Here is a 27,035-nt window from a genome sequence, read left to right on the forward strand (position 1 = left end):
TAGGCAGTGGCGATGTTCTGCTGGGGGGAGGGCAGTATCTTCTGCTGAGTCACAGAAAGCGGAGGCTGCCCCCGCTGTCGCTATCAGCCGTGCCTTGGAGCCGCCGGGCTGAGCTTCTCAGCGCCCTGTCCCCTGCAGGACGCAGTGTCGGTGCTGTTGGCCAAAACCACGGCCCAGCTGCAAGCGGTGGAGCGAGAGCTGGCTGAGGAGCGGGTGAAGCTGGAGTACACCGAGGAGGAGATCCTGGAGATGGAGCGCAAGGAAGAGCAGGCCGAGGCCGTGTCTGAGAGGTAGGCGCCAGGCCACCCGCAGAAAGGGACGTGAAGCTGATTTTCTTGGGGCCTGGCAGCTGGCGTGTCAGGCAGTCGTGGCTCTCTCCGAGGAGCTGTGTCTTTGGGTGCAAGTTGCTTTTCTCATCCATGCCTCTAGAACGTGCTGGGCGATTCTTCTGTACCATCGGCCAGAAGTTGGGGTTCTGGCTGGAATCGAATGCTAATCGGGTCAAGGGCGAGACCCTGAACTCTCTCCCCCAACTCTCCATGTAGGCTTTTCACCTTTTCCTGCTGTCCTGGAATTTCCCTTCACAAGTGGGACTCTTAAGTGACTCCCCTCTGCCAGGATTGAATCAATAAGGTCCCTGTTCATTGTTTTGGGTTTTCTTGAACAGCTTTATTGAGATATGGTCTACCTGCCATACAATGCACCCATTTAAAGTGCTCAATTCAGTGGTTTTTAGCAGTCACAGCGTGCCACCACCACAGCGCATTTTAGAGCATTCTCGTCATGCCAGAAAGAAGCCCCACCCCCACCAGCAGTCTCCCCCGCCCTCCTTCCCTCGCCCTCCTTCCCTCCGGCCGCTGGCAGCACGGATCCGTGTTCTATCCCCGGATCTGCCTCTTCCACACATTTGCTATAAATGGAATTATGTAGCGTCCTTTCATGTTTTACTTGAAGCAGTTATTGGTGAATCCTCGACTCCGTGGAGTATTGCTCTCCTTCCACATCTCTCCATGAAGAGCGTCATCTTTCCAAAGCTTCCTGCTGCTTCCCACTGGCTTTCCCTGAAGTTGCTTAGAGGGGAATTTATTTTTGGTAGAGACAGTGCAAGGCAGAGGGGAGGGTATTGTGTTCGGGGATGGACAGGAAGCTGGGGGGGGGCAGGGGGGTGGTTTCTGGCATCTTCAGTGGCTACGATTGGGTGATAAAGAAAGACCCTCTTAATGAAAGGCCTTGAAATGTTGTCTTCCCTAGAAAACAGAAATGCCCTTTTACTTCGTGAGAAAAGCAGCCATCTTCAGTCATTGAAAAGAAATGGGTTTTATCTGGTGCCTCCGTTACTGTGCTCAGAAAGCAGCAATGAAATAAATCCCTTTTGATGAACATTTTGTGGGATTTTGCTGTGTCACCTTCAGGAGCTGGCAGGCTGACTCGGTTGACAGCGGCTGTAGCAACTGCACCCAGACCAGTCCCTCGCATGCGGAGTTCTGTTGTGTCACTGTTGACTCCATCCACAGACACGTGTTTGCTGGTCACGTGGACCCTTACAGCCCAGAGAAACTCCAGTCCCTGCCGCTGAAGGTCAGTAGGAAATGCCAAGGGATTTTACAGAGCCCCCAGATGTGTTGCTGTACGATACCAGGCACCACCATGGAAGGAGGGGGTGTGGCAGGCCTGAGGGGGCAGAGGAGGTGCACGGAGGAAACCAGAGCTGGTGGGCTCAGCCGCAGGCAGAGCGGCGGGGGCGACTACAAACTCGCCCAGTGATGGTGGCTCTGGGGAAGTGGTGGTGTGAAATGGACAGGGCTGTCGGGTTTGGGGTTGATGGGTAAGGTCACGTTTCACTGAAAGCTTGAGGAGAAGAAGTGGATGGCCTCAGATCTGTAAAGGGCTTAAGATGCTCATGAGAACCCCAATGGAAACGTTTGTCAGCATTAGATCACGAGGAGGGGACAACCACAACTAAAAAAGATAGATCTTACTTCTTTCTGTGCAGTCTTGCGGCAGTCCGTTCCCATCTTCAGGGACTCATAAAGCTCAGGAAGTTTCATGAATCCCAAAGGTATTGGACGCTGATAGTTACTCTTCCCCCTTTGTGACATTAAGAACAGCAAAGTAACCGTTTGCCCCTTCTGGCCATCTGATCTTAGTTGTGCCCCTCACCACGTCTTCAGGGGAAACCTCTTTCCCGTTTGCAGTGGTGAATGCTGGAGGAGCCCAGTGGGGTTGGAAGACACTGTATCAGTGCTCTATCAAAACTTTGTTCCCAAACTGTCCCACTCACAAAAACATCACCACGCTGTCCTCACCCTGTAAACAACGTAAAATCTGCCCCCTGGGCAGCTTCCCAAGCTGCAGCCCATTCAGCAGGTTTGGAGCGGTTGTTTTGGACTAGCTGCCAGTAATTGCTGCTCTTCTACTTTATAAGACCTTGAAAAGCATCAGTCCAAGTCAGGGTGCTTGGTCATGGGAGGCTAGTTTGGTGATCCCCCCACCCCCGCTTCTAATTTCAAAAACTTCAAATCTACAGAAAATTTGCTAGTGTGAACAAAAGAGGACCACAGGATCCACTAAAGAGAAAAGGGAGACTTTATTTTCTAGAAAAAGAAAAAAGAGGAAAAGGACAGTGTGCAGATTGGGGGTGTTGGGAAAATAGAATAGTTTGGTCAGGGCCCTCGTCTTGGGTCCAGTTGGGTGTGGTTCAGCATTCTTCGTAAGCAAATTGTATGTGTGTGTGTGTGTGTGTGTGTGTGTAGTTAGTGTGCATGCACACCAATGTATCTTTTTAGTTTTGTTGCTATTCTTGTGTTCTTCAGAGAAAGAGAGAGAGAAAGAGGAGTTTTAGTGAAGCAGGCAGGCGGGCATTGCCTTGGGCGTCCGCCCAGTGCAGCCATGCTTTCCAACCTGTGGCTCCAAGGACCTTTTGGCTGGTTACCTAGCTCATAGACCTGCGTGTAAGGGGTCTGGTGACCCAACCTGTCGTGTGGAGGGTCTGGTGACCCAGCCTGGTATATGAAGGGTTTGTGACCCAGTCTATGAATGGGCTTGAGGGGTCTGGGAGCTCCAGACCCAGCCCTGGCTCAACCATCGGCCCAGTCGGCAGGATTACTGGCAGGTAAAAGAGCCCGACAACTAGCGTGGTCGTGTGGCTTGACAATTGGCATCACGAACAGGATTAAGAGTGCTGCAGCTGGCGCTGTGAGCAGGATTCCAGGCCTTAGCCTGGCCAGACAGGGGGACACAGGCCCTGACTGGAACGAGGCAAGCATTCAGGCGAACAGAGGAAGAAGCCGGTTTCTGTGCCTTCCAATGTCAGGTCACACGCATGTTCAGCGAGCTTAGAGGAATGCTGTGAACATGTGGGTAAGGCTGTGCACATGCGCGGTGAGTGAACTCGTCACAGAAGTGACTGCGCAGGCTCTGTGGGCTGCCCTGGTTGGTTCTGATGTGGCCTCTCCTGTCAGAGAAGAGGGAGAAGAGTGTCCTTGGAGTCTGTTTCTGTCTGATCGGAGCCACAGTGGGCCCTCAAGAATGAGAAGGAGGGGGTCGGTGGCTGGCAGCAGGTGGACTTGTGGAAGGGCAGCGTCAAATCCGCAGCTGTAGCTGACTTGGTCTTGTCTTCTGAGAGTTGCCTTTGCTTAGTTACAGACAAGCAACATTCATAATGGTCAGTGAGATACATTCATGCAGGCCCACAAATCCGTGTCTGCCCTTTCCCTCCTGCTGTGGCCATTTGGTTCTGTTTAGCAATTTGAGTGTCCCTTTTAACCACAGAGTGTCCGTTTTGTCTGTCCTTTGCGGTACACTTTAACACTGGAATAGTGCAGCGAGCATCCATATCGCTACCTGTCACCTAGAGTCCCCAGCCATTCGTTCTTTACCACATTCGCATTCTCTCTCTCTGCGTGGGCCAGTGAGGGTGCCAGGCATCGTGGGTACACAAAGGAGAAGCAAACAGATACTCCTGCCCTCAAGGGGGGGCAGGTGATGGAAAGGATAAATCAGGAAAATGCGATAGTATTTTAGGTAGTCAAAGGGGTTACTGGAGAATAAGAGGGTGGTCAGCGGGGTTTAGTTTTAGACAGGTTTGCAATGTAAGAAAGGGTTTACATTTAGAAATGGAAATTTATATTTGCACTTGAGAAAGGTCAGCATTGTAAAATGTTGCAACCACTATGGAAAACCACTGTGGTGGTTCCTCAGAACATTAAGAATAGAACTACCATATGATCCAGCAATCTCACTTCTGGGTGTGTATCCAAGGGGAAATGAAAGCAAGACCTCGAAGAGATATTTGCACACTTGTGTTCCTAGCAGCAATAGCCAGTGGTGGAAGCAACCAAAGTGCCCGGTGACAGATTTATGGATAAGTACAATGTGGTGTATTCATAAAATGGAATGTTATTCAGCTTTAAAAAGGAGGGAGATTGTGGCACATGCTACGACATGGATGGATGAACCTTGAGGACATTATACTAAGTGAAAGAAGCTGGACACAAAAAGACAAATGCTCTGTGAGTCCATTCATATGAGGTACCTGAAATAGTCAGATCCCGGAGACAGAAAGTATATCGGACTTGCCAGGGGCTAGGGGAGCAGGGAATGGGGAGGTGTTTCATGGGGACAGAGTTTTAATTTTGTAAGATGAAGAAGTTCTGGAGATCTGTTGCAGAACAATGTGAATAGATTTAACACAGCTGAACTGTACCTTTAAGGTACAGTTAGTGGTTAAGATGGTGATTTTATGTTATGTGTTTTCTACCACAATTAAGAGAACAGTCATGGAAGACCTCAACTGAGAAGGTGATTTTTGAGTAGAGGCCTTAAGGACGGAAGTGCAGGAGCCTGTGCAGGGTGGAGACCGCGCAGGCTCAGGAAGGACAAGTGCAAGTGCATGGGGCAGGGGGGAGAGTCATGGAGCTGAAGATGGAGGGAGGGGGCCAGAGCATGTAGGCCTCACAAGGGACTCTGGCTCTTCTCTGAGAGGCGTGGGAAATTGGTGGGCGGTTTTGAGCCCATTGGTGATGTAATCTGACTTAAGGTTTTTTGGTTGGTTTTCTCTAAAATAATTTATTGAGATGAAATTCACATAACATAAAGTGAACCATCTGAAAGTGTACAGTTCAGTAGCATTTAGCACATTCACAGTGCTGTGCAACCGTCCCATTCCTCCTCCCTTCAGCCCCTGGCAGCCACCAAAATCTACTTTCTGGGATTTGTCTGTTCTAGATGCTTCATGTAAATGGAATCTATACAATATGTGGCCTTTTGTGTCTGGCTTCTTTCACACAGTGTAATGCTTTTGAGGTTCATCCATGTTGTAGTGTGTGTCAGAGCTTTATTACTCTTTATGGCTGAATAGGATTCCCTGTACGGATAGAGCACATTTTGTTTGTCTTTGCCCGTCGATGTGCATTTGGGCTGTTTCCACCTTTTGCCTATTTGAGTAATGCTGCTGCAAACATCTGTGTGCAAGCATTTGTCTGAACACCTGTTTTCACCTTTTCTGAGAATGTGCCTAGGAGTGAAATTGCAGGGCCTGACTTGGGTTCTCCCAGGATCTCCCTGGTGGTTGTGCTGAGGACAGATTGAAGGGGCAAGGAGGCGTGGGATCAGGGAGACTTGTAAGGCGCCCACTGCACTAATCCAGGCATGAGATGATGGTGACTTGGATGAAGGCTTGGTGACAAGTGGTCAAAATTTGTTTAATCTTGACCATAGAGCCAAAAGGATTTGCTCTTGAACCATGTGTGGAGTGTGTGACAGAGTGGAGTCCGGGATGGCACTAAGATGTTTTTTGCATAAACAAGTGGAAAGAAGTCCCCGTGAGAGGAGGGGGCGGGGGCTGTCACAGTTCCTCCAGTTAGACCTTGGAGTGGAGGAGTCAGGGAGCCAGTTGCTCACCCGGAGTTTATTGCTTGTGTTATGGAAGAAATCATGGTAATCAATGAACTACCACCTAGGTTGACAAGGAAACCAACACAGAGGACGTCTTCCCAGAAGCAGCAGCGAGCTCTCTTCTGAAGGAGCGGCCGGGCCGCCGGGCCCGCGGGTCGCCTTTTGTTCGGAGCAGCACGATCGTCCGGTCTCAGACCTTCTCACCCGGAGCGCGAAGCCAGTACGTTTGCAGAGTAAGTTGGGATTCCTCCGCCACCTGTCTGGGGCGTTTTCTGTTCCCTTTGTTGTGTTTTCTTTTTTTACTATTTGTGCCAAAAGGCATATGTGTCCTCACATGTAGCACCTGTCGGTGTACACCGACCGCAAATGGAGATGAAATCGGTGTTGTGTCATTGTCCCCGCTGTCGCCCCATGCTTACGTACCTCGGATGGCTTCAGGATTCTAATTCTTTTTCCCCTAGGTTTTCAGGGTTGTCTAGGTGCCACCTCGTGGTCAGGAAGCAGGCCAAACCATTTCTGCCTCAGTCGAGGAATAACACGTCAAAGCAGGGGCTCTGCTGGGTTGGGTTGAGGCCTGGGCAGTGGGGCCCTGCATGTGGTAACAAGTCCTGCGGTGTGGCTGTGCGCTGGGCTCCGACTCACCCATGTGGGCATGTACCCTTCAGGGAAGGCGGGGGACGCTCACAGGTCTCACCCTTGGCTGCACCTTGCTGTCGGATCCGGTTGGGGACTTCACCAAACATTGATGCCTGGGTCTCATCTCCAGAGATCTGTCATTGGTCCCAGGTGGGGTCCAGGCATCAGAGCCTTTGAAAGCTCTCAGATAGTTCTAACGTGCATGCCCTGAGGTGGGTGGAGGGAGGCCTGGGCCAGAGTGGTCACTGGAGACAGGACATGTATTGGGGCCTGTGGACAGCGGCTGTGTGACAGTATCAGTACAGACTTGGACAGAGAAGGGGCTTTTAAGGAGGAATGGTCATGACACAGTGGACTGGAGGAGCTATTTGGGTTGAGAACCTTGACCCTTCCCGTCCCTCTGAGTTGGGCCATTGAAGAAAACGCCTTCCTTTGAATGAGTGGGCTTCACGAGGGCAAAGCCAAAGTTAGATCATAGGAGAGAAAAAGACCCTTGTGCTCTGGAAGGAGACACTGGGAGTTGCAATTCTGGGCTCCCCAAGCCCACAATCAGACACACAGAACTCAGGCCATTATGTTAATGATCATGGCATGTACAGTGAAGGGATACAGACTGATGTCAGCACAGGGAAGAGGCACTGAGCAGCGTTCAGGAGACCACAGGCTCCATCCTCCTCCAGTGGAGTCCTGGGGATGGCGCTTGTTTCCCCTGGTCACAATGATGGCAGCACAAGGGAGCACTGCCAGCCAGGGATGTTCACTTGGTCTCAGTGTCCAGGGTTTTTATGTGGTGTTGGTCACGTAGGCATGGCTGGCGGCCTGATGGCTGACATGAGGCTCTACCTCCTCCAGAGCTCTATCTGATGGCCCAGGGCCCCCCACAGTCACACTGTTTGCATAGACTGTGTGGCCTGGCCCAAGGCTCCCAGGTAAACAAAGACACTCTATTCGGGTGGACCATTCCTGGGCCTTACAGGTTGTCTTACAGGTTACCTCCAAGGAGTTGAGCAAGAACTAAACCTTTCCTGGGGCGAGGTAAAAACCCTTTGCTGCACAGGTGTGAATGGCAGCGGGTTGGGGCCTCAGTAGCCCAAACTGCCTCTCGGCCATGCTGGCGAGACCTGCTGCTGCTGTCCCCACAGATGTGCTGTGTCCCCGCTGGCAGCTGCCCTGACTAGCATAGGGTCAAGTCTGAGCACCCCACCCCATCACACATCAGCCCTGTGGAGGCTGATGCTTCAGCGAGTGGCTGGATGCGCCAGATTGAAGGCCCTCCTCACGCCCTCCTTATTCCAGGCTCTTGTGGAACCAGTGAGGAGCCACCTTGAGGCTGCTTACTGAGGGACTGAGGTGCTGAAGGGAAAAACGCTTGGTTTCCCCAGAGCAGGAGTGCCACTCCTGTGCTGTGCTCTGCGCCCTACCTAAAGGCTTGGGTGTATTGGTGATGCTTCTAGAGGCCTCGTTGTTTTTGTATGTTGCTTTGTGTTGCTTCTCCCCCTATGGATTTGTCACCCCACTTCCCCTAGGTGACGCAGACGCAAAGGATTACTCAAAGCCCGTCTCTTCTGAGCAGCAAGAAGCCCCAAAATGGTTAACTTCCCTGGGAACGCTCCAGCGAGAGACATCCCTTCCTTGGGAAATTAACCCTGAATTGGGGTTCTCTTCCTGCATATATTCTCCAGACCAGGAAGTTACAGGAAGAGAACATAGGTGGGGTTATAGTTTAACAATATAGGCTGGCAACTTTCAGTGAAACAAGCCAGATGACATTCCAGTAGACAATTAAGTGATCTTAGAGCAATTTCTCAGTATTTTTACATAACATTCAGTAACTAGTCTGTCCTTGAGCCAGCAACCTTGCTCTGCACAAATCTTTATCTTACACCAGAGACTTTATAGCCTGAGGAAAATTTCCAGTCCTCCACAAGGTCAATATTTGAAACTGCAAGGCTTTGGAAAACCAGGCCCTGTGAAGTACATTTGCTTTATAGTATATTCCACATTTGTACATGTTTGTGTGATCATGGGGTAGGTGAACTGCCATGCCACTGCATTTCCCGAGTATTTCGGGTTCATTGTCATGGAAAATAAGACCACGAAGGCAAGGACTTTGGCTTTTTCATAGGTGCACATTGATCCTGAGGCGAGACCCCCCCCCCCCCCCCCATTAAATCCATAATGTGTCAGCTCCCATAAAGAAGGAATTTTTTATTTTCCTTTTTAAAAACAGACCTTTCCCCCTCACTGGCACAGTGGGAGTTGGTGATGTTGGCTTGTCTTACTACCATGAACAAGTCTCTTTTTAGGAAAGCCATTTTTCCCACCTCTTGCCAAAGCCAGATATACAGCCAGTGAGAATGACTGGCCATCCGTGCTGAGGACAGCAATCGCTTTTGTGAGCATCATACACAGTACCAGATCGTGGTTGGTGTTGGCGAGACAGAAATTTTGTTGACCCAATTATCCTGGAAACCAGCTCGGGAGTTTTGTTTGTTTATTTTGTTTTTAGTTTTGTCTTTTCATTTTACTTGAAACTCTTGTGTATGTTTTGTTTTAAGTGAAACCCAAAGACCTGGTAAAAGCACCAAAAGTTTTAAGTATGTTTGAGTGCCTGTGACGAGAAAGGAAAGAATCCCATTCAGAGTACACACAGAGAATGAATTTGAATTTTGGAGAAAGTATTTCTGAACATCATTCTTTTTGGTACAGCTTTATCGTAGTGACAGCGACAGTTCAACGCTGCCCCGGAAGTCCCCCTTTGTCCGAAATACTTTGGAAAGACGAACCCTTCGCTATAAGCAGGTGTGTGCCCATAGACCAACATGGAATCTGTAATTACTCTGGGAGTTATTTCTGCAAACCCTTAAAAGGTAATGTTTCAGGTCATATTAACTAGAAGGTAATATTTTTATTTCCTTGTTTACTTAGCATTTAATTTTTGAAAGCATATATAATGTTACCAATATTTCTTAAGTTAATATCATGATTTCAGATAATTTGTGATCTTTACATTCTTACATGTAATAAATTAATAAATAGTTGACCATTTCTATAAAATAGGTTCTTTTTTCTTTTTTGACAGGAGAATGTATATAGTTTAGAAAATTTGAGTTTTTCAACATAAAGCATTCTTCTACATAAGACTGTTCTATGGTTTTCATTTCCTTTACTTACCAAGTTTTTTCTTTATAGCGTGCCAGTTTATAAAGTTTTGGTGCTTTCAGTTTGCAAGCTAGTGGTTCCCTATCTTTTCTGGGCAAGAATCCTTTAGGCTACATATACTAAAAGAAAAAAAAAATCCCAGATTTTCATGTAGTAATTGTAGTAAGAGTACCTGCAGACTGAGAATAATAAGAAAGTACATAATTCAGCTACGAAAGTGTTTCTCGGCAGCAACACTATTGACGTTTTGGATGGATCGTTCTTTTCTGTGGGGTCTGGTGCACTGTAGGGTGCTGGCACCATTGCTTCTCATCCCACTGGAGGCCAGTAGCATGCCCACCCCCCATTTTGACAACCAAAGATGTCTCCAGACATTGCCATTGTCTCCTGGGGGACCAAATCCCCCCGGATTGAGAGCCACGGAGCTCTACTATGAATTCAGCAGTGCTTTTAAATGATTTTGTATTTATTAAATTATAGCCCATATTTCTATTTAAATTCTGTGTCTGTGCAAAATAGTGCTATGCGTGTGTGAAAAGCATGCACTTAGTCCACTGAACAATGTTGATCTGCTCTAGGCTCTGTTTCCCATTTGATGGGAAGCACTGCTCTTAGCTCCATAACCAAAGGTCTTTTCTCCTCTTAGGACTTTTTTGAACATAGCACATTTGCTTACTTGAGGCTTATATGGGAAAGAAAGTTTTTTGGCAGCTCGTGTGTGTGTGTGCATGGGTGTTTATATATACCGTTTTAAACAAAAAAAGCACTCGTGGTTTATGACATGCTGTTTTTCCCATATAGAGTAGATAATTAAGATTTTTCCACGTCAATATATTTTTTCAACTGTTTACAGTGGCTGCGTTTTATGCTGGCCTTATAATTTATTTAATCAGTTTCCTGATGTCATATATTTAGGGTTTTTTTTTTTTTTTCCTGTCATAAACCTTAATTGGACCTCTTTCTCATGTCAACAGTTGTGCCTTTCAGGTAAAAGTCAAAAATGAAATTTCACAACCAAAGAAAACGCTCATTTGTTGGTTTTAAACATATATTATCACATGACACTTCAGGAAGATTGTGCCCATTTTTGATCCTGCCAGCTCCACGTGCGAGAGCCTATTGCTCCATACTTTTGCAAATATGTAGGTCATCACTAAAGAAAACAATTTGCTGTTACTAACCTTGATCTTGAACTGGAGATTTACATTCATCTTGCCCAAATCTATGTTTTTAACCTTGGGCCACGCTTAAGGAAATACCTGTGTCTGACCTATCTCCTAGTAATTGTGGAAGAACCTTCTAGAAGGCCTGAGCGGGCCTACCGTGAGCCAAGTGTGTGCTCACAGCCACCGTCTTGTGCAGTCCTGCAGGTCTTCTGTGGCTGAGCTCATGGCCCGCACCTCCCTGGACCTGGAGCTGGATCTCCAGGCGTCGCGCACGCGGCAGAGGCAGCTGGACGAGGAGATCTGCGCCCTTCGCGAGCTGAGGCAGCGGCTGGAAGACGCCCAGCTCCGAGGCCAAACCGACCTCCCGCACTGGGTGCTCCGGGACGAGCGCTTCCGCAGCCTGCTGAAGGAAGCCGAGCGGCAGGTGAGAGGCCACGGCCCGGCTCCTGCCTGCTCAGGGCCGCAGCGCTTTGCCCGGTTGTGCTGGCCTGGAATGAGCATCTCAGGGAATGAGACTATAATCTCCATGATCCAGGCACTTGTCTTAGGGAGCCAGTGCTCTGCCTACCCGGGCTGGGAGGCTCGCATTTACGGTGGTGCCAGCACGCATCTGGAGGCTTTGGGGGCTGGAGGGAACGATCCCGGGCCCTCCCCAGGTTGTGGGAGGAATGTTCTGGGTCCCCAGTCTGCCCGGCCTGTCTCCAGGTACCCCTAGTGTCCCCTGTGAAGAATTCCAGGGGTCTTGCTCCCCTCTGGGTCTCACTGATGGTGGTTGGTTCTGCTGGGCTCCAGGGCTGACGGTGGGCTCATTCATCCTGCCTTTAAGAAATAGCAATAGAAATGTCTTGTTCATCAACCATTGCTGTTCCAGACAAGACAGACCAAACTTGACTACCAGCAGGAACAGGCAGCTGAAGAGATGCTGAAGAAGGCCTCCAAAGAGATCTACCAGCTGCGAGGGCAAAGCCACCAGGAGCCCGTCCAAGTGCAGACCTTTAGGTACGGGAGACACGGAAACCTGCGCGGCCCTGCTGGGCACTGCTTTCCTCTTACTGTTATGACGTTGCTAGGATAAAAAGCAAAGTGAGTTGAAAAAGCCCAGGGAAGTTGAGGACAAAGCAGGAATCCATGGTAACCAGCATCCCCACTACTAGTAGTAGTTCCATGTTTTCTCTTGATCTTTTTTCCTACACACTGTTTTCTTATGCTACCCGAAATCATAATGTAGGTTCAATTTTGCGTTTAGCTTTTTTAAAATTAAAATATCCCATATCGCTACGTAATCTCTTAACCTTATTTAACTGTAATGTTTCATCTAGTAGGTTTAATTTACCCAACTACTCTATTTTGTGATATGCTGCTGCTTTCCAAATATTTCCTATTTGTAAGTAACAGTGATTTACATACATATACATGTCACTTTTGCTTTTTTCATTAATTTTTGACTGAAACAAAATCTACATACAGGAAAGTGTGCATATCGTATAATAGTTCGGTGATTTGTCACAAACTCACCGTCACAAGAATCAAACATTATCAGCACCCCCAGATTTCCCACACTATGGTTACCACTGCCTTGAATTCTAATAGCATAAATTAATTTCGCCTGCTTTTGTTTTTTTATAAGAGGGGAATTACACATATGTATCTGTGAAAAATTAAGGTGAAATTCACAGAACATAAAAGGAACCATTTTTAGGTGACCAGTTCAGTGACATTTGGTGCGTTCACAATGTTGTGCAAGCACCACCTCTATCTACTTCCAAAATATTTTCATCAGCCCAAAAGGAAACCGCCTTGTACCCATTAAGCCATCACTCTCATTCCTGCCTCCTCCAGCCCTGGCAACCCTGAATCTACTTTCTGTCTCTCTGGCTTTGCCTCTTCTGGCTATTTCGTATAAAGTGGGGTCTTTTGTTTCTGCCTTTTTTCACTTAGCATAGTTTTTGAGGTTCATCTACATTGTAGCACGTGTCAGTGCTTCATTCCTTCTTATGGCTGAATAATATGTGCCTGACTTTTCGCCTTAATTTTTGTATATCCTTAATATTCATGTCCCCATCATAAAATAGCTTAATTGTCTTCCTTCAATTATGATTTAGAACTCATTCGTTCATATAGTTTTTCATGTTTTTATTCATTTATTAATGAAACAAATATTTCCTGAGTGCTTACTATATACCAGACACTGTTCTAGGTACTGGAGAAAAACAAATCCCTGCCTTCGTGAGGGTTCATAATATCTGTTGAAATTTAGAGAATCTATATACAAATGGATGTGTGGTTGGGAATTTAAATTCAATCTGTTCTGTGGTAAGAAAAGCCATCGCTGATACGAGAGCCTCCTGCCCGCTTTCAGTATCTGCGGATGAGGTTCTAACCTGTGGTTCTTTCCAATCCCAGGGAGAAGATAGCATTTTTCACAAGACCAAGGATTAACATACCTCCTCTCCCAGCCGACGACGTTTGATGTCGTGCATTGTGCACATGAAGTATTTATCTGTCTGTTTTATTTTCATGAAGTACTTAGACTAGCTAAATTTGTCTTTAAAATATTTGTGCAAAGCTATTAATATACACATTTTGTAAAAAAAAAAAACCCCAAAAACACATATATCTATACATATATATTTTATAATAGCGACGGCAACAGGGCTTGGTTTTTCCTTGTTGTGAAATCGACATCTCTGAAGACAGGTTATTTTATTAAAAAAGATCAACTATCATGTTAAGAGTGTACAGTTTTTACGCTGTTTTATTTGACTTAAAGGCTGGAAGACAGAAACGAAGTGAGTTCAGGCAAATTCACTGTATTGTAATTTATTTATAGTACTTTTTTTTTCCTTGAAGGAAAATACTGACTTTAAGTTGTATTTTAAGACTGAAATTTTGTTCTTCAGTATTTGTCATGCAGTAGAATGGAACTTGGGGCCGGTTTTATTTCTGACACCCGAAGTGCAAAGACTGTGTGCTAAATTTGTCGATCGTATCAGCTTCTTTTGTGCATTTACCATGAATATTGTACACTTTCACTCTCTCTCTGTTACGTTAAAATATCAACTGCGGTGGTTCCATGCAATTCACGAGCTGCGTATGCTTTGCAGAGCTCAGTGTTTAATGTGTACTGTGTGCTGATCGCTCCTCATTTCTGTATTGTCTACTAATGCATCTTTCCATGCTTACCATGAGTCCAAAGCAGGTGACAGAGCCTCCGGCGTCCTGGGTTTCAGCCCGCCTGTCCACGGTGGCTGTGCACACCGCCCCTGCTTGTCAGACCACGCGCAGCGCTGCCGTTGCCACCCACTCTGATTGCAGCAGACCGGGGGTGGCGGTGGAACTCCTGTGGTACTACTGTTTCATGAAGGAAAGTGAAGAGAGAGCTAGCAACGCGCATTTTCAGCCACCCTGCTGGCGAATATAGAGTGAGGACAGAGACGTGATGACCTCTGAACTGCTTTTGTTGTGGAGGGAAGGACATGTGGGTAACTGGAATTACCCAGTGAGTCACTTACAGGAGAGTATTTGACTGAAGTCAGAATGCCCCCATACTGGGGTCTACCCAGTATTCCTCAAGAAATCATAGAACTAGCTCATGAGGGGAAAAAAATTTTAACATAATAAAAATATGCCATTATTCTTTTAAATGCCAAATGATATAAAGATTTTGCCTCGTACATATTTATTCTATGTGAGATGCACTCCTTCCCGTGGCCTCGGGTGAGAAGGCAAGGCGGGTCACAGGCCATGTCAGAGACAGCAGAGCTGTCGGCCCTTGTCTCTCTTACCCTCCCTTGCAAATGTCCCTTTGAATTGGGTCTTCCTCTTCCCATCAACCTGTCACCTCCCTGCTTGTATGCCCTGCTTTCCTTTTTTCATTTATAAAAATTGAATTTTGTAAAAGCATTTCATTGACACGCGACCTATCACGGACAATGGAATTTGTCAGTGCTGGTAAGACTGAAATCTCTATGCTTTTCTTCACGGATGTTGTCTCTTGCTATGTATTGCTGCCTCTGGTCTCGCTTTTTTTTTTTTGCCTATTCCTTTATTATATGTACCCACACCAGAGACCCAAAGCATCAGTCCTTAGCAGAACTGCCAGTCGGCAGACAGCACTGCTTGAAACTTTAAACTCATCCTGGCCGCCGGGCTTGGGGGCTGCGGAGGGGCACAGTGGCTCTGTATGGGATGCACGCTCACCTGCTCTGTGCAGGGGTCCCCTGCCTGGCCACTGGGCCTGGGCTGCTTTTTAGCAGCTGCCCAGTCAGCTCTCTAAGCAGTGTGGTGGGTTGAGGCAACTTTTCTGCCAACCCCTGTTAAGTAGCAACATGGGGAAAACCCACTCAGCTGGTACAGAAAGCCCCCAAACAGGTGTTTTCCAATAAATGTCACCGCCCAGTTTATACAGATTTCTATCTGGAGGGCTTCCCTCCCTGTCCCCCCCACCCCCAAGGTTATTTTTAAAAAAGAACCCCACCTTTGCCCAACAAGAGACAAACGCAACCCCTGCTTTGGCTTCAGTGCAAGGAGCACCATGTCTGCCACTTTCCACTTTCACCGCCTCCTGCAGGTGAGGGGGCGAGGGGGCAGCTGTGTCACCCGCAGCAGCAGAGGCTGGCCCGGGCAGGCAGGGGGAGCACCTGCAGCTGCTGCTTCTTCATGACTGGCTTTGAAACTGCCACCCGCAGAAAATAGCCCACACGCCAGAGAGTGAAGTCCCCGTGCCGTGAGGGGGGGTTTCACCTGCTGCTTCGGTTTGTCCCTATCCCGGGCCGCATGGGAAAGAAAACAGCCCTGTTTCCTGAGCAGTTCTGATCCAGAAATGATCAGAATTCTGCCACCAGGGGTCTTTAGAACTAGTGCTCAGGATAAAGGGGAATTTGGTTTTCACTTCATCTAATCACTATAAATTGTTAGGCTTTGGTGGATAATCACTGAGATCAATAACCTGTTGTGGGAATAAGTTGTAATCGGTATTCATCTCTTTGTTTTTGTCACTGTTCTCTCTAATTGTGTCCTTTGTATCGTTTGAAAGTATCTCTTCTATAAAATTAAACTAACCTGCCTTAAGAACAGAGTGGAGATGTGTGGTTTTTTTGAAAACATTTTTAATTATGGAGACTTAAATATATTAAAAACATATATTTTAAAATATAAAAAGAGAAGTGTGAAATCAGAGAATAGTAAACTGACCGCACATGCAGCCCTCGCCTGACTCAACACACATCCGTCACGGCCAGTCTCGTTTTGTCTGCACCTCTACCCACTTCTCCTTGTGATTTGAAGCAAATCCCATACACTTTATCATTTCATCTGTAAAATATTTCAGTGCATATTGCTAAAAGAGATAATAAACATATACACAATACCCTTAACACATCTTAAAGGCATTTGATAATTCTTTAATGTTATTAAATATCCAAGGTTCACTTTTCCAGTTGTCTCATGTTCTTTTTCTTTTTAACTCTTAGAACAGAATCCAAATATGATCCACTTATTGGGATTTTTTTTAATGTCTATTTTTATTTTTGGTAACAGCTTTCCTGAGATATAATTTACACACCATACAATTCATCCATTTAAAACATATAATTCAGCAGTTTTTACTATAATGAATTGTGCAGTTATCACCACAGTTTTAGAACATGTTTATCACCCCAAAAAGAAGCCCCCTGTGCCCATTAGCTGTCTTGCCTCTTCTGGGCATCTCCTATAGATGGAATAATACAATGTGTGGCCTTTTGTTCCTGGCTTCTTTCACTTAGCGCGATGCTTTCAAGGTTCATCCGTGTGTAGCACATGTCACTACTTCGTTTCTTTTTGTGGCTGAGTGATCTTCCATTGCGTGGGTCGACCACATTTTGTTCGTTCATCAGTTGATGGGACGTTTGGATTGCTTCCACATTTTGGCTAGTAAGAATGATGCCGCTATGGACTTTCATGATCCAGACTTTTGTGTGGATGTATGTTTTCATTTCTCTTAGGTCTCTGCCTAAATGGAGTTGCTGGGTCATATGTTAACTTCATATTTAACCTTTTGAAGAACTGCCAGACTGCTTGTCACAGCGGCTGCACCATTTTACAGTCCCACCACAGTACCAGGGTTCCAATTTCTCCACATCCTGGCCAACGCTTGTTATGCCGCTTTGATTACAGCAATCCTAGTAGGTGTGAAGAGGTGTCTCATTGTAGTTAGGTCTGTTTTTAATCTACAAGATCAGCTCCTCCCTCCCATACACACACACACACAAACACAAACACTCATAATTTGTCAAAAAGAGGTTGCATGTCCTATAAGTCTACTTTCTGGACTTAGCTGATTGTATACCTGTGGTGTAGTTTAAAACATTTATCTGATTTTATTACCTATACATTGGTAGTTGGGTCTAGAAGCTTGATTACATTCCATTTCATTTTTTTTCTTTCTTTTGGCAGGGAATGGGTGGTATGTTCGTCCATCAGGGGGCTTACAACGTCTCGTGTCCTTCTGTAATGTTAGCAACTGCTGATAATCACTGCCTAGACCCGTTAGTGCACCAAGGGTTACAAAATGGTGATATTCTAATTCTACCAATTTTTTCTACTTAGTTGAAGTACCTAAAGGGAAACTTACTCATCTGTTTGGTATATATACCCTGCGGACCGTTTATATGGGAGAAGCAAGATAAATGCTTGATTATTTATTTACCAGTTTTCAAAATAATGAATTGTTTTGCTACCACTGTACAGTGGTGACTGATTTGTTTTTTGTTTTTGAGATTTTTTTTTTAATATTATTATTAACACATGGATTTAAATGTGTTTGTTGCGTGTTATTCATTGGAGTTGTTATCCTTATCGATGCCCGAATTCTGCTGTCTTTGGCTGGGGGAGCCTCTCCTGGCGGGCTCCCAGGCCATTTTGTTATGACCCCAGTCATGTGAGATGCCATCCCGCACGACCTGGAACTAGTCATTTCCCCAGGGCAAGTTGGTTTCCCAGTGCTAGGAGTACTTCTTACTACTAGGTTGGTCATTGTTTTTAGGCCTTTTCAATGGATAGCGTTAGATGATACTTTCTTTTTTTTTAAGTGTAAGAAAAAGATGATAAAATTAAAATTAGAATATCACATAATTACTCCTTTGTTTTGTCCCATGTCACACATACACAGCAGTTTCAGGATAACAGTACCAACACTGCCACCAACAATAGAATTACTGAAAACCATTTGAAATTTTTCTTGCAGTTATTTTAGTCCTTAAAGTATATCTCACAAGGAATGTGCAGCCAAATCACCGTAATGTACAGTAGTTTGGAATATTTCCTTTCTGTGTGCTTAAGCTATCAGTTGGACATGTGTTTTTCACTTTATTTTCGATTTTTATGAATCGGTCTTTTCAATTTTAATTTTGTAAAATATTGACATGGTTCAAAAGACAAATCTGCAAAACAAGGTATATTCAAAGGAGTCTAATTTGTATTCTTGCCCCTCTACCCTATTTCTTCCCTCTCCTTACAGGTAACCATTTAAGAAATATTGTTTTTCCTTGCATAGTTTCTTTTTAATATAAGCAGATATATAAACATATGTAAATGTGTATATACAAAGAAGTACGTATGTGCACACACACGGATATGTACACATATATACATGTGAATACACAAATATGTGTGCATCTATATTTGTATTTTTCCCCTTGGGTAAATGGTAGCACAATAAACACACTTTTCTCTGCCTTTTTTCACTTAAAAATATATCCCAGAGACCACCAAGATCTGTATTGGCTGCTGTAACAAATTACCATAAACTTGGATGGCATAAAACATATTTATTCTCGCAGAGTTCTGAAGGCCAGAGGTCCAAGGTCGAGGTGTCAGCAGGGCTGCGCTCCTTCCAGAGGTTCTAGCCAGAATCCTTCCTGCCTCTTCAGCTTGCAGTAGTGCTGGCAATCCTCGGCGTTCCTTGATTTACAGACACATCTCTGCAGTCTCTGCCCCCATCTTCACATCACCCTCTCCTCTGTGTCTATTTTTTCTCCTCTCCTGTCTCTTAGAAGAACAGCTGTCATTGGATTTAGGGCCCACCCGGTTAATCCAGGATGATCTCATCTTGAGATCTTTAATGTCATTCCTCTGCAAAGACTTTCCAAATAAGGTCACATTCCCAGGTTCCAGGTGGACGTATCTTTTGGGCCACCATTCAACCCATTCCAGTCTGCCCTCGAGCCCCTCAAATTCACATTTGTCCCACATGCAAAATACATTCACCCCTTCCCCACGCCCCCCAGAGTGATACATATAGGTGTCCGTTCCTTTTTACCTCTGCACACTGCGTTAGTGGATACACCGTAGTTTATCCAACCATCTTCTGGTTGTTTCTAGTCTCCTGCTATTAAAAATAATTCAACAATGGAAGTCTCCTGCAGACATTTTTGCCAGGGTTCCTGTGGGATAAATCCCTAGAAGTGGGACCTCTGGGTCCGAGGGTAAACGCACGTGGGTTTTTGCTAGGTGTCACGCACGTGCCTCCTAGGGCTGTGCCATTTCACATTCTCACCAGCAGCATATGTGACCGTTTCCCCACAGCCTCACCAATAGATTGTCGATATATCTGTGAGTCTTTGCCACTGCAGAGGTGACAAAACCTATCTCAGCACAGTCTACAGTTGTGCTTTCCTTATGCTGCTTTAATTATAGGGGCTTGTTGGTAGATATTCATATCTGTTAGGGCTAGCCCTCATTCTTTATTATTTTTTTTTTTAGTGTTTTCCTGGCTATTCTTTCTTATTCTTTCAAATGAATTTTATAATCAGCTTATCTAGTTCTAGGAAAAAGAGTTGATGGAATCTCTACTGGAATTGCATTAAACTTACAAATTCAGAACTGACATCTTTGTGCTGCTGAATCCTCTTATCCAAGAATGTATTATGTATTTCCATTTGTTCAAGACTAATTTTGTGTCATTCACAATGCTTTACAGTTTTACTCATGTGTATTTTGGGTATTTCTTGATAGGTTTTTGCTTATTTTGTTTTCTGTCTTTGTCCACATCACGACAGAAAATAAAGATAAATACACATACACTCAAGGCTATTTATCCTTTTGCAGATTTTAGTGAAAAAGCTAGTGTTTCTCCATTAAATAAGATGTTGGCGCGCACACACACACACACACACACACGGTGTTAAAGAAACATCCATCAATTTCTGTTTTCTTTAGTGTTTTTAACATGAATGGTGTTGGATTTTTTCAAATTCCTTTTTTTCATCTAGTGAGATGATCATAGGATTTTCCTCTTAGCTCTGAAAGCATGACTGATTATATTAATGGATTTCCTAATCGAGGACAACTCTTGTTTTTGTCAAATAAACTCCATTTGGTCATGATGTACTGTATATGTTTTAATGTGCTTACCCTGTAAATTTTTTTAGTGAAATCTTTGCCAGGTGGGAATCAGCGTTATACTCCATAAAATAAATGTGAAGGTTCTTCTGATTTTTCTTGGCTCAGGGGATGGGTTTGGAAGAACTCTGCTGTGAAGCCATCTGGGCCTGCTCCATGCTTTTTTTCTGAGAGGAATTCTTTAAATCACTTTCTCTATTTCCTCTGTGGAAATTGGTCTTTTTAAACTTGTCTCTTGAGGTCAGTTTTGGTAAGTTGTATTTTTCTTAAAAATTATCTATTTCGTCTGTGTTTTCCAATTTATTTGTAAGGAGCTGTACAAAATAATCTCTTTTCTAATCCTGCCTTGGTCTTTCCAGTGACTGGTCACCAGCCCCCTGCTGAAGCTACCTAGAGGCCCCCAGCCACCAGTCAACTCATTAGCATACAAAAGACACACGTCACTCCTGAGATCCCAAGGGTTTAAGGAGCTGTATGCCAGGAAATGGGGACGAAGACTAAATATATATTTCACAATCTCACAGTCCATATCCAGTCTTCAAACACAGATCCCTTACAGGAAAAGGATTATAAAAGTCAAAAGACACTAGCACATTACTAGAATCCCATTCAATTGCTAATAATTAGTCTAGACCATCATCACAGTGTATGAAAATGTCCCCCAGGGCGAGGCCACTCAGGTGTGCAGGCTCCATTCACTTTGTCAGGTTCCAAAAGCAGGAGTGGTCCCCGCACACATACAGCTTCACCCTTTCAGGCATCTGCATCTGGTCTAAATGAGCTAAGAGACCACGTGTCTCTTGCTCTGAGCCTCTTTCGCAGTGTTCATGTAACATTGGATTTCCCTTAGTACATAACCCATTTATTTATCTCTTTACCCTCAGCTACTGTTCTTCCTTCTCTCAATTATTACCCAAACTTTTCCACCTTTGGAAGGGACTTTAAGTTTGTCCCCTGTGCTGGTCTTGTGGACGATACTAGTCTAGCAAATACCTCCCCTCACTCTCTTTTTAAATAACTTTAAAAAATGCTACCATGGCCAAATCAAACGTGCAGCAGTTGCTTGGGCATCAAGCCTTCCCCTCCTGGCTGCCCTTGGGCACGCCGCACCTTCCCCCGTGCACGCGCCTCCTGCATTGCCTGGAGGTGACCTGCATCCCCGGATCAATCTGGCCCCTGTGCTTTCGCTGTGTATTGGTTGGCTGCGGCTGCCGTAACAAGGTACCACAGACTGGTGTCTTAAACCACAGGAATGTGTTTCCTCCCAGTTGCTCAAGATCAAGGTGTGGCAGGGTTGGTTTCCTCCGAGGCCTCTCTCCTTGGCTTGCAGACGGCCGCCTTCTTGCTGCCTCTTCACGTGGTCGTCCCTCTGTCCTTGCACCCCTGGTGCCTCTTCCTCCTCTTCTAGGTACACTAGTCAGATTGGATTGGGGCCACACCCTAATGGCCTGATTTTAAGGTAATCACTTCTTTAAAGACCTTATCTCCAAAAAGGGTTAAATTGCATTCTGGGGTACCCGGGGTGGAGACTTCAACATATGAGTGCAGAGGGACACAATTCAGCCCCTAATAGTGTTTCTCCACATCGTCCAGCACTTCTCTTTTAGTTCGTTCCCCTCATCAGGATCCCTGATGCTCTCATGGTTCCCCCTTGCAGGAGGGCAGGTGCAGCCTTCCGGGCCTGGGGGAGGCGGCGGGGCTCGCCCAGGGCAGGGAGGGCGCTGGCACTTCACGGGGACAGGGTGGATGGCCCGTCTCACGTGGGAGAGGCAGGGGTGAGTGGGTGGCCGGGGAAGCGAGTTGCAGGGAGGGCCCCACGTCTTTTAGGTTTTCGTTGCTTGGTGCTTCTCCATTCGGATGCCTTCCTGGCTGCCCAGGGTGGGCAGACAGTGCAGCTCAGAGCAGGGCAGGGGAGGAAGGGGAGGGACAGCAGCAGGCTGCCAGTGGTGGGGGAACAGCAGGGGAGGGGGCACAGGGGTGGCTCCCGGGGCAAGGCACAGCCCTGTCTTTGGCTCTCCTGGTGAGGAGTTTCGTCCCCTGTACCCACTGCCTGGCCTCTCTTCCCACCTCCAACCTCCCCTACCCCCAGGCCCACAACACACAGTCCCGGGAGTCAGGGCTACCTCCTGAGGTCCCTGATCCAAGTGGCCTCAGCCACTAGCCGCAGCACTGCAGGGGTTGGGAGAAAGGACAGGGGCAAGCCCCACTGGAGGAAAGGGGGGTGTCAGCAGCAGCCTGCTCAGGACAAGGGGGTGAGGGGAAGACCCCAGTCCCAGAGAGCTGGCCCCTGCCCACTAAGGCCTGGAAGGAGGGGAGCGCCTGGGAACTGCTGCTTCCTTGTGGGTCTGGCTGGAGACCCAGCCTGTCCCGGCCAGCCAGGCCCAGCTGCTTGCCAAGTGACCAGGATATTGTGCTTTGGGATCCACGCTGGGGTAGGGCGTCAGGCTAGGGGAGAGGGTGGGGAGGTGCCACTAAGGTGCTTGTGCTTTAGGTGGGGGTGTTGACTCCTGCCACCCCCCTACACACACTCGGGCCGGCTGGGGGCTAAGGTGTTGGGGCCAGGCAAGGGACGCAGAGTGCCGGGACCCCAGCCCAACCTGACACCACGATGGACACCTCCCCCCAGCCCCGTCCAGCACTTCTCTCATTAGAGCATTTCCACCCTTGACTGGGGAGACGTGTTTCGTGACTGTCTCCCCCATGGACCGTCAGCCCTCAGGGCAGAGGGACAGGGTCGCTCCAAAGCATGGCTAATCCGTGGGCCTTGCGCTGTATCTGGTACACACCGGGTGCCCAGTGAGTACGAATTGGGTGAATGAGAGAGTCAAGACCCTATTTGCTTCCCATGGCTGCTGTAACAAATGACCAAAAATGCAGTGGTTTAGAACAAGTACTTATCCTTTCACAGTTCTGGAGGTCAGGGTCAGCCATGGGTCTCACTGAGCTAACATCAAGGTGTCCGCAGGGCTGGGCTCGTTCTGCAGCCTCTAGGGAACAGTCTGTTTCTTCTCCCTGTCCAGCTGCTGGAGGCCACTTGTATTTGTTTGCTATGGCCACATCCTCCATCTTCGGTGCCAGAAGTGATGCATCTTCACGTCTCTCTGTCTCTTTGATCTCTTCTTGCAGTGTCATATCTCCTTCTCTGCCCACTTATAAGACCCTTGTGATGACGTTGGACCCACTCAGATAATCCAGAATAATCTCCCCATCTTCCCAGGATCCCTAACTCAATCACATCTGCAAAGTCCCTTTTGTCATGTAAGGTGAGATCTTCACAGGTTCTGGGAATTAGGGGTGTTCCTGTATTCTGGTATGTAAGCACTCTTGCATGCATCTCAATTTTTATTTTGGAACAAGTGATCAGATGCTCTCCTCTCCTCTTGGAAGAAGATTTGCAGGCCCCTGGTGAAGTCCAAAGGCAGAGGCTTTTGTGGCATTGGGAAGCATCTTGCCTGAGACCAGCAGACACTGGCCAGATGGCCTTTTCTACCACGCAATTATAGGCAGAATCCCGTGGGTAATAAACACAAATTGTTTTACTAAAATGAAATTAGTTTAAAAGAAATGCTTCACAGCCCTGTCCAATAAAACTATCTGCGATGATGGAGTTGTTCTACATCCGCTCTAAAATACTGTAGCTACTAGCTCCATGTGGCTCTTGAGCACTCAACACGTGGCTAGAGTGACCGAGGAACCAAGTTTTCACTTTAAATTAATTTCAACATAAATAGGAACTGTGGCTGGTGACTGCCATGTTATAGCAGTGCAATGTTTTTGTTGTTTTGGCGGCTGGCCGGTGTGGGAATTGAACCCTGGACCTTGGTGTTATAACCAACTGAGCCAACCGGCCAGCCCCTACAGCAGTGCGATTTTAGAAAAATCATATTGTTGATCCAGAGCAGCTGGACAAAGAACACCTTTTCTCAAAGGCCAGGTCCAGGGTGAGAAAAGCTGTCCCTTGTCAAGGTGCAATAAAACAATTTACTTCTTTCGTCTGTGTGTGGTGGAGATGCTATATAAGAATGGCGACTTTCTAAGTCCGTTTTCTGTTGCCTATAACAGAATACCTGAAACTAGGTAATTTGTAAAGATACAAAATTTATTTCTTACAGTTCTGGAGGCTGGGAAGTCCAAGGCTTAGGGGACACATCTGGTGAGAACTTCTTGCTGGTGGGGACTCTCTGCAGAGTCCTGAAGTGGAGTAGGGCATCACATGGAGAGGGGGCTAAGTGTGCCAGCTCAGGTCTCTCTCTCTCTTCTTATAAAGCCACCAGCATCATTCCAGTGATAATCCATTAACCCATTAATCTATGAGTGGATTAATCCATTCGTGAGGGCTCTGCCCAATCATCTCTTAAACGTTGCGCTTTTCAAATACCATAGTTGGGTTTCCCACCCTCTCAGTATTGCTACAATGGGGATTAAGTTTTAACGTGAGTTTGGGAGGGGATAAACATTTGAACTACAGCAGCTACTGTGCATCACCTTGCAACTCCCCATTCAGTAGTTTGAAACCAGCCATGGTGGCAGAATTTACACCCTGGGAGTCAGCAAACACTACAAATCAAGGCTCCGCCCGCTCCACCTTTGAAGAGCTGGATTATTTAACATTGACCAGCACACCACTGTGCATATGCTAATTTCAGGAGACAGGTCTACTGAATTGCCTTAGCACAATCTGAGTTTCCTGGAACCCAAAGAGAAAAAGGAGACACTGTCAGCTACACAATTCTTACTGTCAGAGAAGGAAAAACAAAAACAAAAACATATGGTTTCTTGGGAGAAGCCAGATTTCTCGAAGCCTTAGAGCTACACAGGATCTTCTGTTGGGCTTCCTAGAATGGATAATGTCCTTGACAACAACTCCACTGCAAAAGCACAGAGGAATTCCAAAGCTGTTCTTTATCACATCAATCAAGGCCATCCCTTTGGACAGATGTCAGTGTAATATGGTCCAAGTTTGTAGCTTTTAGATGTTGCGATCTACAAACACAGCTCCATATGCCCAGGAAAGTCTGGATTGCATATCCTTGTATTCCACATTGCTTACTTATTTCCCAAATCTTTTAAGATGTTGGCCATGTGCACAGCAGCAAGCTAGGTGGGGGAGGAACTCATTCATTCGTTCATTCAAGACAATATATTCAGGTGTAAAGGAGCTCAAGACACAAAGATATAAAATAGCATCCTCACCTCCAGGTTTTATAAGACGCACCATTTATAAGAATAACTTACCACATAACTCAGGGAAGTAAGGGAGGCACTAGCCTTGGGTGCAGAATTTAAGGTGGCACCAAAAAAATCAGTAATCAAGGTAAAACATTATTTATAAAAATAAAAATGAATGCAAACATTCACAATGTGCAAAATATCAAATTTAAAAATAAAGACTGTTGTCTGTTTGACGACCCTACATTATTGTATAAGGGGAACAGTCATTTTCAATCAGCCAGGGGTTACAGGGCCTGCATGTTGCTGAAGGGTGGGTTTATGTGGGTTGACAATGTTGCGAAAATAAACTGAGCCATGTGATGCTCTATGTATACTTTGTGTGTGTGTGTGTGTGTGTGTGTGTGTGTGTCTTGACTGTAGAATTTTTATTAACTTTTCCCACTTGGTTCACAGAATGGGAGGATGTTTTGATAAGTGTATACAGGGGCGCACATTTTGCCTTGTGTCTCAGGCTCCAATAAGGCTCTGAAGCTCCCCCAAGTGGTGGATCCTATTACTCGTCGTCCTCTCCATTTTACAGAAGGGAAAATTGAGGCTTGCAGAGGCTTAGCAAAATAGCAGAGACAGAAATATTGTAATACAGTCATGTAATACCTCAAGATGATGTACGATTAAAGGTGCTGATTTTTGGTTGAGAACATTCGGGGACAATTTCAGTTCTGGTGTAACAAACATTGTGTCCTGGAGATGGTGCGAAATGCTGGGCTTTCAAAGGCAGGTAAATCCAGCTCCCCTCTCTCCTTCCAGGAACTTGGGAGTCGATGTGAGCAAATGATTTGTGTATAACCTGGTGAGTGCTGTGTGAAGGGTCGCAGGGAGCTGTGGCTCAGAGAAGGGGTGAAGAGGATGGTCTGGGATGGCTCCTGGGGGAGAAGCAGGGGTGCCCAGTGTAGGACCCAGGGCGACCACAGGGTGCTGCTGCTGGGGGAGCAGGAGGCTGATATCAGGGCTGTCTCTGCTTGCTCTCTCTGAACCTGTCTGCAAAATGGGGCAGAGCCTCATACCTGCCCTACTGCTGTTAACATGCTGCTGCGAGACTCAAATGACATATTGGAGATGTATGTGCTCTATACAATGTACATTTGCTACATTAATACAAGGGGGCTTGAAAAATGTCCATTTTAAAAATATGTAGTGCATTCCAAATCCATAGAATTTTCCTATCCGCCCTTGTGCCCCATCCACCTAGTTCTCTTCCCCAGAGATAACCACCTTTAGCTGTTTCTTGTGTCTCTGTGTCTCTTTTCAGAGACAGTGCATGCATACATAGGCAATGCATGGATCGGTACTTTCCACATGCCAATAGTACTACAATTTAAGGGATTTATGATGAAGCAGAGCTTCCAGCACATTATACAATGGGGCACTCAAAAATGCCTGGGAAATGGAAAACTTGGGCAACAAATTCTACTTTGTAAGTAATTCTAAACCAGGGTTTCTCAACCTCAGCACTGTTGGTGTTTGGGGCTGGATTCCTCGTTACTGGGGCTGTCCTGTGCCCTGTAGGAGGTTCAGCAGCATTCCTGGCTGTCACCCACTAGATGGCAGTAGCACTCCACCGTT

At 46.2% G+C, this 27,035-nt stretch overlaps 1 protein-coding gene across 1 annotated transcript in view; it reads left to right on the forward strand.

Annotated features, from left to right (window-relative positions):
* Nucleotides 1-13,458, forward strand: part of WWC3 (WWC family member 3) — a 95,826-nt gene extending 82,368 nt beyond the window's left edge. Inside the window, 7 exon segments of the mRNA XM_008587580.1 lie at nt 139-290; nt 1,413-1,578; nt 5,961-6,128; nt 9,241-9,333; nt 11,056-11,283; nt 11,731-11,858; nt 13,263-13,458. Of these exon segments, the coding sequence (XP_008585802.1) occupies nt 139-290; nt 1,413-1,578; nt 5,961-6,128; nt 9,241-9,333; nt 11,056-11,283; nt 11,731-11,858; nt 13,263-13,329 (1,002 nt within the window). The 3' untranslated portion in view covers nt 13,330-13,458.
* Nucleotides 13,459-27,035: the final 13,577 nt, after the last annotated feature.

This window comes from Galeopterus variegatus, unplaced genomic scaffold, assembly GCF_000696425.1.
Source record: "Galeopterus variegatus unplaced genomic scaffold, G_variegatus-3.0.2 Scaffold4446, whole genome shotgun sequence".
Lineage (NCBI taxonomy): Eukaryota > Metazoa > Chordata > Mammalia > Dermoptera > Cynocephalidae > Galeopterus > Galeopterus variegatus.